Source organism: Amphiura filiformis, chromosome 17 (assembly GCF_039555335.1).
Source record: "Amphiura filiformis chromosome 17, Afil_fr2py, whole genome shotgun sequence".
Taxonomy (NCBI): Eukaryota; Metazoa; Echinodermata; class Ophiuroidea; order Amphilepidida; family Amphiuridae; genus Amphiura; species Amphiura filiformis.
Window position 1 is genome coordinate 35,978,570 of NC_092644.1, and position 14,569 is coordinate 35,993,138.

The window sequence follows — 14,569 nt, forward strand, 5'->3', positions numbered from 1 at the left end:
AGGCTTTTTTGGCTCTTTGGTTTTCGCTTCCATCTGGTGTTTGACTCTGTCAAACGCCCACTTGGGGTAACCACATTCCATCAAAGCGTTCTTGATCTTTCTTTCTTCTTCCTTTTGTCTACTTCTTCCGTCACTATATTATCCTTTCTGTCCATGAGCGTTCTAATTACACCGAGCTTCTGGTGGAGTGGGTGTTGAGACTTGAAATTAAGATACTGATCCGTATGGGTCTTTTTACGGTACACAAGCATTTTTACCGAACCATCTTCCTTGCGAACTATTAGAGTATCCAGGATTTATTGGATTTGTCACACAAAAATTTAAATAATTTGATCTACAATCCTACCGATGCATCTGTTTACGGAAGCACATGAAGAGTATCCCGCACTATCTGAAGCCTGCACTAATGCCTTTTTTTTTCTTTACCATATTTGCCGCTCGCGGATTATTTTTGGGGTCGCATAAAAATGCTACACTTCAACTTAATTTTAGAATGTTCAAATTAGACAGTTAGTTGACTCATCAAAATAACTATCATCCAAATTGGAACATCAACAGATTGAACAAGTGTTGCAAAAAAGTGCAACGGAGGTCTGTTGAAATCCTACCTATCGGCTTTTAACGTAAAACTTTTTAGAACAATGACATAACAGGTCATGTCACATGCACATGGTGTACGTTATACGCGCTGCTAGTCGTCAAGGTCTTTTTGCGAGCTTTCTAATTTACGATAACGTCCACCACTAAATCATGGAATTTGGTCAAGTCTAAAAAAATCTTAGTCATCTAAATACTTAAGCGTCCAAGATTTCATTGGTCGTTAAACGAATACGTGTAAGTTGTTTGGTAGTTGGACGTCTAATATGATGCTATCGGCCATCCGTACCTAATTAATGTTATAACGAATCAAAATATTAAAATTTGCAACAAGAGTCAAAATAATGACAAAACCATCTCACGATTTCAAAATGGTCACTTTTTGTCCACCATCCTTTACATGTCATGATTACATTTGAAACTAAACAAATATTGGCTGGTAATGTCAATTTATCTTCTTCATCATAAAGAAATGCCGTATGCAAATCATTGTAAAGAATCGAAGATATGTCAATCTTTCTGGTTTTTAATTATAGCGAGGTCGTACTCTTTCCCAGGCGTTTTCCACTTCTATCTGAATATTATTTGGAAGCGTCGGTATTTCGTGCTGTGCATGAAGTACTATAACCCTGTATCCTATTATTTTAACGTAGGCAATCTGAGGAAGGGAAAGGATGACTTCATACACGGCCAAAAGCCACTCGAGAGTCTGGCCATGCTGGTTTTTCTCCTCCAGATAAAGTCTTTCGATAGAAGGATGACCACACAAACCTCTGATACCAGATGGGGTGTAGTTTCCATCTGTAAACGTCAGAGATGTGAGCTTCTTGAGATGTGTAGCAATAAGTGCAATGTTTTCATCTGTTATCATCTCACCATAGAGTTCCAGTATCTGCAATTGTGAGAGTGCTGAAATCATCACAGCAAATATTTCTCCTGACGGAGGACGTATTCCAACCAGGGTAAGACGTCTCAAATCCTGCCATTTGTCAGCGATGCCACACAAGAATTCATCAATATCAATATTGCTGTAGGTCGGATCGGCAATTGAAAGTCTAAAGGAACTAACTTTGGTCAACTTTAAAAGTGCAACAAATGGTATGCAAAGTTGGCTGCTGTGACCAAGAACTCCGAGAAAGTTCAGCTCTGTTATATCTTGTGGAAGTGCGTCCCATCCTTCAGGTTTCAAATCCCATGAATTAATTCCAGTGATTGTTAAACGTCGCAGGTTTTTGCACTTTCCAAGACGAATCAACAACTTGTCACCAACATCTCCACATCTAGAGCAACCAACAGAGCACAGTGGTATTTCACATACTTTGATACTTTTATCCACTGGCAAATTATCATCATGATCATGGGGAAGAGGTTTATATGAATGCTTCATGTCCAATGCACGTGCCTCTCTTGGTGGATCATCCGCAGAGAGAAAGGAAATAGTTTCAAGATTACCATACGTTTGCTGTAGATGTGCCAGAATTTTTTCACTTGTAATATGAAGATAAATGGATTTCAATGATCCACTAGTGTACCTCTTTAGAAAATGTAGTACAGCTTTCTCGTCGGCGGGGAACATCCAATTCTTATCGTTTCGCCCAAACATCCTCCACTTCTTGTTTGTCTTTTGTTCTTGCCAGAAATCAATATAGGTCCAGGCATGAGGACTTGAGAATATTCTCTTGCATCTTTTATTTACTCTGTATAAAGGTAAAAGCAATTTAAGAATTTATTAATTTATGTTCAGCTCAGATTCGTAAGAACAGTGAGTTCCTGTTGCATAGCATCATGATTTCGCGTACTACCGAATGGTCATGTACGTCTTTTATTAACTGTATAAAGGTAAAAACATAATTTATATTGATTTATGTTCAGCTCAGATTCAGTTAGTTTAGTTCCTGTTGCATATTATCATAATTTTGCATACTGACGAATGTTCATGTATCAGCTGTGCAATAAAAATGAGTCTTGGGGATGGTAGGAGGGTAAAACGGGAGGGGGCATGAATATTTTGGCAATCCGAAAGGGGGGCACGCAATTTTGGCCCGTTAAAAGGCAGGGGTAAGCAATTTTTGACACCCACTCATGGGCATGAAGGGGCACCTTTAAAATAAACGATGTAAAAGGCTTAGTAAAACAATACGGAAACGTTCTAACATGCAAACTTTCATGTTCGCTTCGCTCGCCTCATAATATAGTTCAAGGTTTGTACACATTTACTACTTGAAGTGCTGAACTGAATTTATATACCACTCCCGGGATGATGTATATTATATGTAGAGTGTAGAGATTTATACGTGTTGGTAGTAGACATCAAAGAAAACTTTAAAACTAGTCAACAACACTCACGTTTTTGTCCAAATAATTTCAGAGTAACCATACTCAGTCATCAGCGGTGTGATACTTGTGAATGACTGATGTATGCACTTTACTTCCTGTTGACAATGTCCTTTTTTGACCCTTTGTCAGGTGTTTCTAGAAGTAAAGTGTCATAAATTTTGGAAAGAACTTAAGAAAAAAGGTTCCACTCGATCAATATCTTTATGATAAACTGCGACCTTCGGCATGTATAGTCCCAATCCCTGTTAGACCTATTGTTTCGAGCATCGGGTCTGTGTGTTACAACTTAGCTCGGTTCGTGGCAGATATTTTATCACCGCTGGGCGGGGATCCCCCCATCATATTCAGAATTCCCAGGACTTTGTTGCCAAATTACAAGATCTTACCTTAGATGAAGCGGAAGTGCTTACGTCCTATGATGTAACTGCTTTGTTTACAAGCGTCCCAGACAACGGTGCCTTAGAAGTTGTTAAAGAACTGTTAGATAAAGACGACAGTTGGACCAAGCGGACATATTTCAACGCTAAGGAGGTGGTCAATCTTTTAGAATTTTGTCTCACCACAACCTATTTCAAATTCAGAGATCAAATTTACCAGCAAGATCATGGATGTGCGATGAGCCTCCCCGTTAGTCCGATCATTGCCAATCTATACATGGAATGGTTTGAGCAGAAAACAATAGCTTCCGCCATTGACCCCCCCCCACGAATTCGGTTGCGTTACGTGGATGATACCTTCGTGGTTATCAACAAAAACAAGGTCCATCAATTCACAGAGCACATCAACAGCCTAAACGAGTTCATTAAATTTACCAACGACCCCGAAAAGGAGGATCAGTTGCCTTTTTTGGACACTTTGGTAAAAAGACAAGCGGACGGTACAGTTAAGGTCAGTGTATATAGAAAACCAACACACACTGACCAATATTTAGCTTTCGACTCACACCATCCACTAGAACATAAGCCTAGTGTCATTAGGACCCTCTTTCATCGGGCGTACACATTGGTCACTGACTCGGAAGACAAAGATCATGAAGATCAAGAACTTAACGTCAAATCGGCTCTGAAACGTTGCGGCTATGCAGATTGGAGTTTCAAACGGGCTCAAGTCAAGAAATCTAAGGGCGACCAATCTCATAGCGCCGCGGACTCATCTTCAAAAAAGAAAGCTTTTAGTAGTCCCCTACGTTTAGAACTTGTCAAAAAAAATCAAAAGAGTGTTTGGCAATTATAACATCTCCACTGTCTTCAAACCACATCAAACTCTTCGTCAGGTACTTGTCGCGCCCAAGGATAAACCGCGGAATGATGAAAAATCAGGAGTGGTGTACCGCGTTCCCTTTGGAGATTGCGACAGAGTATACGTGGGAGAAACGATGCGAGTTTTAGGAGAAAGACTAAAAGAACATACTGCCGACACCGCCTCAAATACGTCAGCAGAGCACCACAAGCGCACAGGACATGATGCTGACACTGACAAGGTCGAAGTGCTCTGCAGAGAAGAAAAACTATTGCCAAGAAAAGTGAGAGAAGCCATTTTCATCAAGAAAGAGACCAGCCCCACCCTTAATAGGGACGGGGCCGAGAACTTTCCAAAATCTATGACACTTTACTTCTAGAAACACCTGACAAAAGGTCAAAAAAGGACATTGCCAACAGGAAGTAAAGTGCATACATCAGTCATTCACCAGTATGACGGAGTATGGTTACTCTGAAATTATCCGGACAAAAACGTGAGTGTTGTTGACTACTTTTAAACTTTTCTATGATATATTTTATGTATTATGGGGCTACATACCTCATGATCATAAGACGTTCATACAGAGTAAGGAATGAGAAGATGAGTATGAGGGCATCATCTGTGAGGATGTCAAAAGAACATTCCACACGTTCCAATGATGTACTGGAAAGAACTTCACCCATTGTCAAATTTGCCGGTAGTGAACCTGGTGAATGAAAATCGAACACTATGTTTATCAGGTGTTGCCTGTGGGTTAATTTTCCGTGCGGAGGCTCTACCTCAAATTATACATGCAGTGGCACATACCATTTTTCTGAATATCATAAGCACCATTGTCTTTGCCTGTTTGATCAGGTTATAAGAAAATATGAATTTCACAAAGGTTTGTTTGCTTATTTGTTGGGTGTTGCTTGTTTTAGTAGTCGTTCTCCCAATAATATCATATCAGACCTGTACGTGGTAAAAATGTTTTTTGCTAGTTAAACAAATTCATCATGATAAAGTAAACTCAGTAAGTTCGTTTATTTGATTTAGAAAATGTACTTACTTCTGTACGTTTCAGCAAACACTGTTGCTATTGTCAACACTTGATGGTGAGTGACTGCTAGTGGCAACCATTAGATGTAACTCCAGCAGATCTTAGAGTTGGCAGTTGATTTTTCATCTGGGGATTTAAACGCTGGATAAAGGAGACTATAGAATTTAAAAAGAGGACGGGCACCACCATGAACAGAGACGAGGGACAGTATTATGTCATAATGTCGATGAGTTTCTACAACAGCGATCAAGAAAATCCCCAGATGAAAAAGCAACTGGGAATGCATCTACCGTCGGTTGCAAGTAGTTTGCTGAAACGTACACAAGTACAGGGTGTAACAATAAACTTTGTACAATTGCATTTTGACTTCTCAGGAAAAAACTAAAAAGAGTTATGGTACAAATTTTATGTGCACTTTAATCAGTAATATATTGGCTAAAAGAAGACGTTTAGTTGGTTTCTTTACTAGCTTGGGTTCAAAAGTTATGTCCAATTAATTAAATCGTCCAGAAAACGTGTTGGGCCACTTTTGTTTGCGCATATCAAGTTTGAACCGCGTAGATATGCTTATCGTGCTTTAAAGAACTGACGCAAAGGAATTATAAGTGGTGTTTCTCCATATGATTAACATGAACTTAATAATAATATGATATTTCTTTAAAATCTATTAATGAAGTCATGAAATGTGTTTCAAATTATTAATGACACAACCATAAAAATACGGTCTTCCAACGTGAATTGGGGTTGAAGTTGTTGAGCTGCAGCCACGATTTCTAGTAAATGAGGTTGTTATGTCAGTGCATAGTTGTGACTTCAAAAACTCACGGATTATGTAATCATTTCTTTCACTTCGAATACCCCATTGTTTAAAGCTAATAGCACCGTCCAACTGGTCCATGGCTCAACTCTATTCAGTCACATTTGTAACACTTAGACAAAAGTGGCCCAAGCAGTTTTAAGACTAGGTTACATAGTTGGCCATATCTTCACTTGTATACCATCGATTTTATTGGAACAAAGGTTATTTGGTGGCTAAAGAAATGATCTTGATAGGCATATAAATATCAAACCAACAAATAAGCGACATGCTTGTGTCATTCTATTTTCAAAATTGTACAAATTTTATTGTTACATCCTGTATAAAGTGCATTTACTGAATTAACTAACCTTTTTTTACAGAGTGGTGGTTGCTTGTTTAGTTAGTTGGTTGTTTGATATTTTGCTGGATTTGTTGTACTTATTTTTTATTCATTTATTTTTAATTGTTTTTTTTTTCACTATTATTGTTTTTACTATTTCCTTTTCCTTTCCTGACTCCAAAAAAGGGGATTAATGAGAAATTTATAGCAATCAATTTAGCTCAATCGATAAGGCGTTCGACTATGGTGCGAGAGGTTGCGTGTTCGAACCCTCGCGGTGGTTTAGTACGCTCTCGTGGAAAAATGAGTTAGCTTGAAATATCCCTGGACAAGGACTTTTTATACTGCTAATTGTCTCTATGTAACTCGTACGGAACTCGGGGAGATGGTTGCGAAAGTCATTGTCCAGGGTATGCGCCCTTGAAGCTGCAGCTGCAGTCCCTAAATGGTTTATGAAATGATATGGGACCTTTAGTGGGTTTTTAGCGGGTTCACCGTCGGACAAGTTTAGAACTGTCAAGCTTTCGTCAGGAGTAGCTCTGACTTCTTCAGGACAAAGTACCTAAGAATGAGACATGTAGACCGCCCCTTGTCTACTGATGGCTCTGAAATGAGTCGTTCACTGAAGACTGCCCCTTGTCAACAGAGAACAAGCAGATCTCGCCTATCTGTATAAAGGTTTTGGTGGCTCTGAAAAGAGCCGTTCACTGAAGACTGGCCCTTGTCTACAGAGAATATGAGACCTTAGTGGTCAGCGACAATAAAGTGCGCTGAGGCTTGTGGGTCAACGTCTATAGGCGTTGTGCTTGTGCGTAGCGCACTATAAATCACTGCGGGTTTTTTTCCTTCTGTATGTGTCAGGACCATGGGTTTTCCATGGACCCAATCGTGGGTTATGGACCAACCAAGGCGAACAAGCAAACGTCACGCAATAAGTGCGCTGAATAATCTAACAACGCATATCAATCCCGGATATCAATAGACTGTTAGTCTATGATGGCGGCCACACCAATACAATTCAGGCAACACGGAAGTACATGTGAAATATATCAGCGCTATCTAATATCACGGTATGCACAGTAAGTGTATATTGGTCTAATATAATGAACTTGAAAGCTTTCAGATTACTTGTAAACCATTCTGTAAAAATACACAGCGAAATCCTGACACTAGTATACCTTAACTAGTCTCAGGCGAAATCTACAGTAACATTCTGTTATTTAAAAGGTATCACAATTGACTCTTTTTAAAAAAAACCACTGCGCTTTGAAAACGTAATTCTTCATAGCTTCTGTTGACTGAAATTTAAAATCAATAAAAGCTTACGAGTGGGAAAAATAAATCTGTGTATTATGGTTAAATCTTCATGTAACACCAATCCGTAAGTTATTTACTACAGTGTGGTATAAAATTGAATGCTACTGATTACTCTAAACTATCGTACATCAAATAATCTGTGGAAATTTTTAACTTACCCGATATCGTTCAAATCTTGTCAAAATCAGGAAACTTGCAATCCGGAATAATCTGATCGGTAAAGTTCAAAGTGCACTTTGTAGCTTTCTATAACGGATACATGATGTACATTGTGAAAATTGATACACATTTCAATAAGAATGGTGTTGATTTGTTGTTGTTGTTGTTGATTTGATATTTTTTATTTTTTGTTGTTGTTGTTGTTTTGTTTTGTTGGGTTTTTGTTGTTGTTGTTGTTTTGTTTTGTTTTTATTTAGGTTGTTTTGTTTTGTTTTATTTTGTTTGTTTGTTTTTCAATTCTGCGGTCAACCGTGACCTAGTACGCCTCGTATCAAAGGATTTACATTTGACCTTTTCCCCTATAACTCACGAAATGTACATCGACAACTATACATTTTCTTAATTCGAAACTATGCTTTTTCTGAATTCTTATGACGAGAGCAATAAATTTGTATGTTTTTTAGCATGATATGACCAAATTTGAAATTTCACCCCTGCATAAGCGGCCATTTTGGATTTATGCAAATTAGGCACTGTTCCACAACATGGATTTTTAGGGGCTTTTGATATGTTTTTGCGTGAGCTTTTGGGAGATGGATGCATGCAAAATGTATTCTGTTGCAATTAGTGGTGGATATTTTTTAATTTGAGTGATTTCAACTCAACAAAACACAAACAAAGCCTAAATGCAAATTGTCATCAATATCATTATGTTGATGGAAGGAGATATAACGTGCAGAAACGCCTTAACCAAAAATTACCATATTCCTTTATTTGTTACCACCAAGAGTCAAGATGTGACATATTTAATTTGTCAATATGGTTCTTTGGTACAATAAGTTCAACCGTGAAAAAAAAAACAATTAGAGAAAAGTAAAAAGTAGTAAGAGAAAATATGAAAACAAAGATGTGCTTGTGCTCATCTTTCGTTGTGGGATATTTTGATGGTTAGCTATACTCTTGACACCAAGTTAAGCTTACATCAAAAGCACTCTATATGCTTGTAAACGAGGTTTTACGGTATTCTAGAAGCATGTTAGCATTAAAGAAATCATAGCAAAAATAGTGTTTGTTTAGTACAATTTTACAGTAAAGTCAAAATGACGAATCCGATTTAGCATAGCTGAGATTTAAATCTGGATAAATGGTGGCGCAGTTTCACCTACAGCAAAAACGCATGCAGGATCTCATTAATTATAATATTGTACAGAGGGTCGAGATCAGATCAAGGGTGGTGTTTGATCAGCGATATGAGGGTTAGCTCATATCCCTGGTATGATAACCAACGTCATAAATACATAGAGCTATATTTTGCTTCATTGGGAATGTTAAAATAACGACTAATTTACATAGCGTTACCCCTTGGACAAAATTTCGTAGATTTTTTCAAAACTTGTGATTTAAGGTATTGTAATAATATGAAAATAAAACAATTGAAATAAAATGTAGCTAACAAAAACTGTGTTTTTATATAAATGCACTTAATTTAATACCCATGTGACCAGATATGCGCTGACATTATAGCTTGTAGACTGGAAGTCTGGAAAAGTGACCTCTGACACATCGGATGGTATTCCTGTATATTTCAATTAGAAACGTGGGATGCATGTCCAGATTTGTCTAGCAAATTTGTTGGTTTTTTTGCAATTAACTTTGTAGCATTATTGTGCGAGTTTCCGTCGATAACTTTTTTCCGCCGGTAAAAACTTCCTAAATTTAGTTCTAGAAAAGCATAATCCCCATAATGAATTAGCCTATTGTAGTAATTTTGATCATATTCTGAAAAGTTCCTATATCTGTTAGTATTGTAGAACATCTACTGATCATTTGATGGTCTTGTTATGGCGGCACCCACGGGTCATGCGGGCATTAAATAAAGTGCCTTTTATTAAATAGCCTAGGATGACTGTTATTTTGAAGCACCTTGTATGTCATGTATATAGTAACTAAAACATCTAGTCAGTAACTGGCATACGGAGTCGCGTATTTTCCACGTCTATTTGAACGGTGGGTGAAATCGTCGGCATTTCTTCCCTCGCGTGAAGTGCTATTATCCTGTATCCTAGGAGTTTGACATAGACAATCTTGGGAAGAGAAAGAATCACGTTATACACGGCCGAAACCCACTCGGGGACAGGTTGGTACTGCTTGCCCTGCAATAGGTACAGTCTTTCGATAGAAGGATGACCACACAAACCTTTGATACCAGTCGAGGTATAGGGTCCATCTGCAAGCTTGAGAGATGTGAGCTTCTTGAGATGTTTAGCAATATGTGCAATGTTCTCATCTGTTATCATCTGACCGTAGAGCTCCAACACCTGCAATTGTGTTAGTGCTGCAATCATCATAGGAAATATTTCTCCTGAAGGAGGACGTATTCCAATCAAGGTAAGACGTCTCAAATCCTGCCATTTGTCAGCGATGCCACACAAGAACTCGTCAATTTTGAAGTAGCGATCCGCGTTGTCCGGATTATCGATTGAAAGTCTGAAGCATCTAACTTTTGTCAACTTCAAAAGTGCTGCCAACATTGTGCAAAGTTGGCTACTGAAATCAAGTCCACTACTTTGCCCACGACAGCCTCTTCTAGGTATCGCAGTACTGAGAAAGTTCAGCTCTGTTATATCTTGTGAAAGTGCGTCCCATCCATCAGGTTTCAAAAACCGTGGATTCATTCCAGTAATTGTCAAACGTCGCAGGTTTTTGCACTTTCCAAGACGAATCACCAACTTGTCATGCATTTCTCCACATCCATTGCAACCGACAGTGTACATTGGAATTTCGCATACTCTGACACTTTTAGCTACTGGCAAATTATCATCATGATCATGGGGAAGAGGTTTATATGAATGCTTCATGTCTAATGCACGTGCCTCTCTTGGTGGATCATTCGCAGAAATGAAAGAAATAGTTTCAAGATTACCATACGTTTGCTGTAGATATGCCAGAATATTTGTACTTGCAGTATGAAGATAAATGGATTTCAATGCTCCACTAGTGTACCGCTTTAGGAAATCAAGTACAGCTTTCTCGTCGACGGGGAACATCCAAGACTTGTCGTCTAGCCAAAACATCCTTGTCCTATTGAATCCATCAACTGCCCAATTCTTGTTTGTCTTCTGTTCTTCCCAGAAATCAATATAGGTCCAGGCATGAGAACTTGAAAATATTCTCTTGCATCTTTTGTTAACTCTGTAAAAAGGTAAAAGCAATGCGTAAGAATTTATTAATCTGTGTTCAGTTCAGATTCGTAAGAACAAAGAGTTAGGTTCCTGTTGCATATCATCATGATTTCGTATACTGATGAATGTACGGGGCTGTGTAATAACTAAGCTAAGATAAACTGCAAGCTAAACATGCTAAAAAGGGAAGGGACAAGCAATTCAATTTAATTCAATTTATTTTGGTCTTCGTCTTCGTGCTGATAACTGATTCAATAAGCTTCTAAAGTCATCATTGCCATCTTAAGTGCAACAGAGGTTTAAAATCAACAACAACAAAAAGATTGATGGATAAATAAATTTTATAAAATCATATATTACTATAATATATGTTTATATCCAAAAATATTTACATACCTCATGACCATAAGACGTTCATATAGAGTGAGGAATGAGAAGATGATAATGAGAACATCATCGGTGAGGATGTCAAAAGAACATTCCGCCGACGTACTGCAAGCGGCTGTATCCATTGTCTTTGCCGGTTCGAACAAGCTGGATAAGAAAATAAGAATCAGAATCTCAGTTATTTGCTTGTTTGTTAGGGGTTGTTTGTTTTAGTAGTCGTCGAATTGTTCTCGCTATAATATATAATATCAGACCTTAATGTACTTGGTAAAAATTTTGATTGTTGGTTGAACAGGATCTGTAGAACACACTCATTATATTTGATTCAGAAAATCATAATACACTTACTTGTGTGACACTGAGCAAACACTGCCGCTTTTGTCAAAACTTCGGAGTGACTGTTACTGGCAACTGACGCTAGGTGTATATCCAGAGCAAATCTCAGAGTTGCCAGTTGATTTTTCGTCTGTGGGTTTAATTAAATGCTGGATGAAGGATGCTATATGATGAAGGAAAGACTTTAGAGAAAAGGAGGGTGCCACCATGAACAGAGACGAAGGACAGTATCAACTATGTCACATTTTCAATGAGCAGAGATCAAGAAAATCCCCTGGAAATACATCTAGTCGGTTGCCAGTAACAGTCATCACCAAGTGTCAGTGACAAAGGCAACAGTGTTTGCTGAAACGTACACAAGTAAGCGCATTTACTGAATTAACGAACCTTGTTTACTGAATGGTGTTTGCTTGTTTAGTTGGTTGGTTGGTTATGATATTTTTCCGGTTTTGTTATATTTTGTATTCATTTTTTTTCACTGTTGTTTTTATTATTTACTTTTCCTTTCCTGATTCCAGAATAGAGGTTTGATAAAGGAAACGAACAACGGAATTGTTGTATTGATTGTAGGGAGTGGCCTACTGTCCGTGGTCCTATATATTTATTTTATAGGCTGACCTAGTCTGGCTTGTGCATTTCGCATAGGTCTGGACAATGGATTTTCCATGGACCAAAGTGTGCCCGTTACGGACCAACTTCGGTAAACAAACAAACAAACAATCGTCACACAAGTGCCATTACAAAGTGCCATGAACAATGTTACCACGCAGCAGGGGCTGTACAATAATTATGAGGCCCTGGGGGTTAAATTGGGGGGGGGGGGCAAGAACATTTTGGCGAGCCGATAAGGGGGGGGGCAATTTTGGCAAGACGAGAGGGAGGCTAGCGAATTTTGGCATACATTCATGAGGCGCCTCTTTAATTATACGCTCTAAAAAGGCTTAGGAAAACAGTACGGAAACGCTTTAATATGCAAATTTTCCTGCTCGCAGCGCTAGCAACATAACCATTCAGGGTTTGCAAATAAAATAAAGAGTTTGTTTCCTAAAGGCATTAAGTCCAATAGCTGCCTTGTGTCACATTTTTCTGGTATATTTTTACATTTTTAAACTTTAAATGACATTTAACGATTGGAATGGATAAACTCTTGCTTATTTTCAATATCATTTTGTCCCCTAAAATTCTCCAATGCCAGGTTTAAAAATGGCTGCCATTGGACTTAACACCTTTTGGAACAAAACAAAATATTTTCTGTTATATCTATTGTTTTCTTTTTCGCACGTAGGAGGTTAAAGAAATTTGCATTTTTTTAAGATAACCAATAAATTGTTAGGAATATTTTCAAATAAAAAAATTCCACAAAGCAGCCTTTGGACTTAATGCCTTTTGGAACCAAACTCTTCAAATTGAGATCCCAATTGAGATTGGCATGTTCAAGGGGGGGGGGGGGGGGAAAGATTTTTTGGCGGGCCGCAGGGGGCAAGCGATTTTTGGCAGGCCGAAGGGGGAGCGATTTTAGGCGGGCCGTTCAGAAATCTTACCCCCGGGGCTCAAAATTATTGCACAGCCCCTCATAAACTCATACATTAGAGAATGAATTTGAAGAAAACCTTCTGATAATTACAAACACAAGTCGATAAGCTGATTATCTATTTGTTTTCATGAATTGGAAGACATTCTTTGAAGTATTATTGAGCTCAATCATCTGAAATTACTGGAGCGTGAGCCACCCAGGCTGGTGGCTCAGCGTAGTATTTTATTAACAGACGGTTTTCTCCAAATTCGTTTCCTAATGGTCTATAGTATGGCGGCCGCACAATTCTTCCATGATTCAACAACACAGACTGTAAAAAACACGGAAGTAGTATTTACCATGTTTACGGTCGTAATATCGATATCGCGGTATGCTTAGTAAGTGTATAGTGGTCTAATGAAGCTGAAAGCTTTCAGATTACTTGTAAACCATTCTGTAAAATACACAGTGAAAGCTACAGTAACATTCTGTCATTTAAAGGGTATCACAATATTTTGACTATTTTGTTGAAAACACACTGGACATTTTAATAGCTTCTGTTGACTGAAATTTAAAATCAATAAAGGCTTACAAGTGGAACAAATATGTTTGTGTATTATGGGTAAATATCCACGTAACACGTAATAATAAAATTAAATGTTATTGATTACTCTAAAATGCATAGGCCTACATATTAGCAATTAAGTAAAATTATAAACTTACTCGATATTGTTCAAATCTCGTCAAAAGCTGGAAGCTTGCAATTCAGAATAATTTGATCGGTAAAGTTCAAAGTGCAATTGGTGCTAGCTTTCTATAACGGATACTTATTACATGTATTATGAACAGTGTGAAAGGTAAAATGGATACACCTTGTGTCAATAAGAATTGGTGTTGTTGTTTTGTTTATTTGAATCTTAGATTATTAATACACAGATTGGAAGCGTACTCGAATTCAGCTGACGCCGGTACAACGTACAGACCTGGCGACATCGCTTATCTTACGCGCGAAGTTTCTTTTGTGTACACTCGCGCTGTTTGCGCTATCATGAGTTTGCTCACGCGGTACCTGACTTAGCGGTCAATCCCCTGAGGCAACATGCCATGTTTCCGCGGAATGGTTTGAATTGTTGTTTTTTTCTTTCAATTTTGCAGTTGACCTTGACCTAGTACGCTGACGCTCGTATCAAAGGGTTTACAAACAAAAGTTGCAAAATCATATCAGTGTTGATAAAAAAAAGTAGATAATCTATATCTATATAATACTAGATTTCGCGGTTCTCGGGTTGGGTGGTTCTCATAATAGGCATATCTCGAATTACCA

General features: G+C 38.1%; 2 protein-coding genes across 4 annotated transcripts; both read right to left on the reverse strand.

Annotated features, from left to right (window-relative positions):
• Positions 1-871: 871 nt before the first annotated feature.
• LOC140137706 (uncharacterized) lies at positions 872-7,909 on the reverse strand. Of its 3 annotated transcripts, none has more exons than XM_072159465.1 (3): positions 7,827-7,909; positions 4,732-4,879; positions 872-2,294 (listed from the first exon to the last, which is right to left on the reverse strand). In XM_072159465.1, exons 2-3 carry the CDS (start codon positions 4,854-4,856, stop codon positions 1,124-1,126), a joined length of 1,296 nt encoding a protein of 431 aa, XP_072015566.1. In that variant the 5' UTR covers positions 4,857-4,879; positions 7,827-7,909; the 3' UTR covers positions 872-1,123. The 3 variants fall into 3 exon arrangements, with proteins under 3 accessions (XP_072015566.1, XP_072015567.1, XP_072015568.1); XM_072159466.1 differs by lacking the exon at positions 7,827-7,909 and adding an exon at positions 5,222-5,516; XM_072159467.1 differs by lacking the exons at positions 4,732-4,879; positions 7,827-7,909 and adding an exon at positions 2,944-3,024.
• Positions 7,910-8,396: 487 nt separating this feature from the next.
• Positions 8,397-14,053, reverse strand: LOC140137707 (uncharacterized). The gene is made up of 4 exons (XM_072159468.1): positions 13,969-14,053; positions 13,605-13,699; positions 11,406-11,543; positions 8,397-11,019 (listed from the first exon to the last, which is right to left on the reverse strand). Exons 3-4 carry the CDS (start codon positions 11,519-11,521, stop codon positions 9,783-9,785), a joined length of 1,353 nt encoding a protein of 450 aa, XP_072015569.1. The 5' UTR covers positions 11,522-11,543; positions 13,605-13,699; positions 13,969-14,053; the 3' UTR covers positions 8,397-9,782.
• Between the last annotated feature and the right edge of the window lie 516 nt (positions 14,054-14,569).

What these genes read in the sequence shown, in the direction of transcription:
- LOC140137706 (XM_072159465.1), bottom strand. Translation starts at nt 4,856, where the DNA reads ATGGGTGAAGTTCTTTCCAGTACATCATTGGAACGTGTGGAATGTTCT. An exon ending in GAACGTCTTATGATCATGAG is followed by an intron (nt 2,295 to 4,731) that starts GTATGTAGCCCC and finishes ACCTTTATACAG; the next exon opens with AGTAAATAAAAGATGCAAGA.
- LOC140137707 (XM_072159468.1), bottom strand. Translation starts at nt 11,521, where the DNA reads ATGGATACAGCCGCTTGCAGTACGTCGGCGGAATGTTCTTTTGACATC. An exon ending in GAACGTCTTATGGTCATGAG is followed by an intron (nt 11,020 to 11,405) that starts GTATGTAAATAT and finishes ACCTTTTTACAG; the next exon opens with AGTTAACAAAAGATGCAAGA.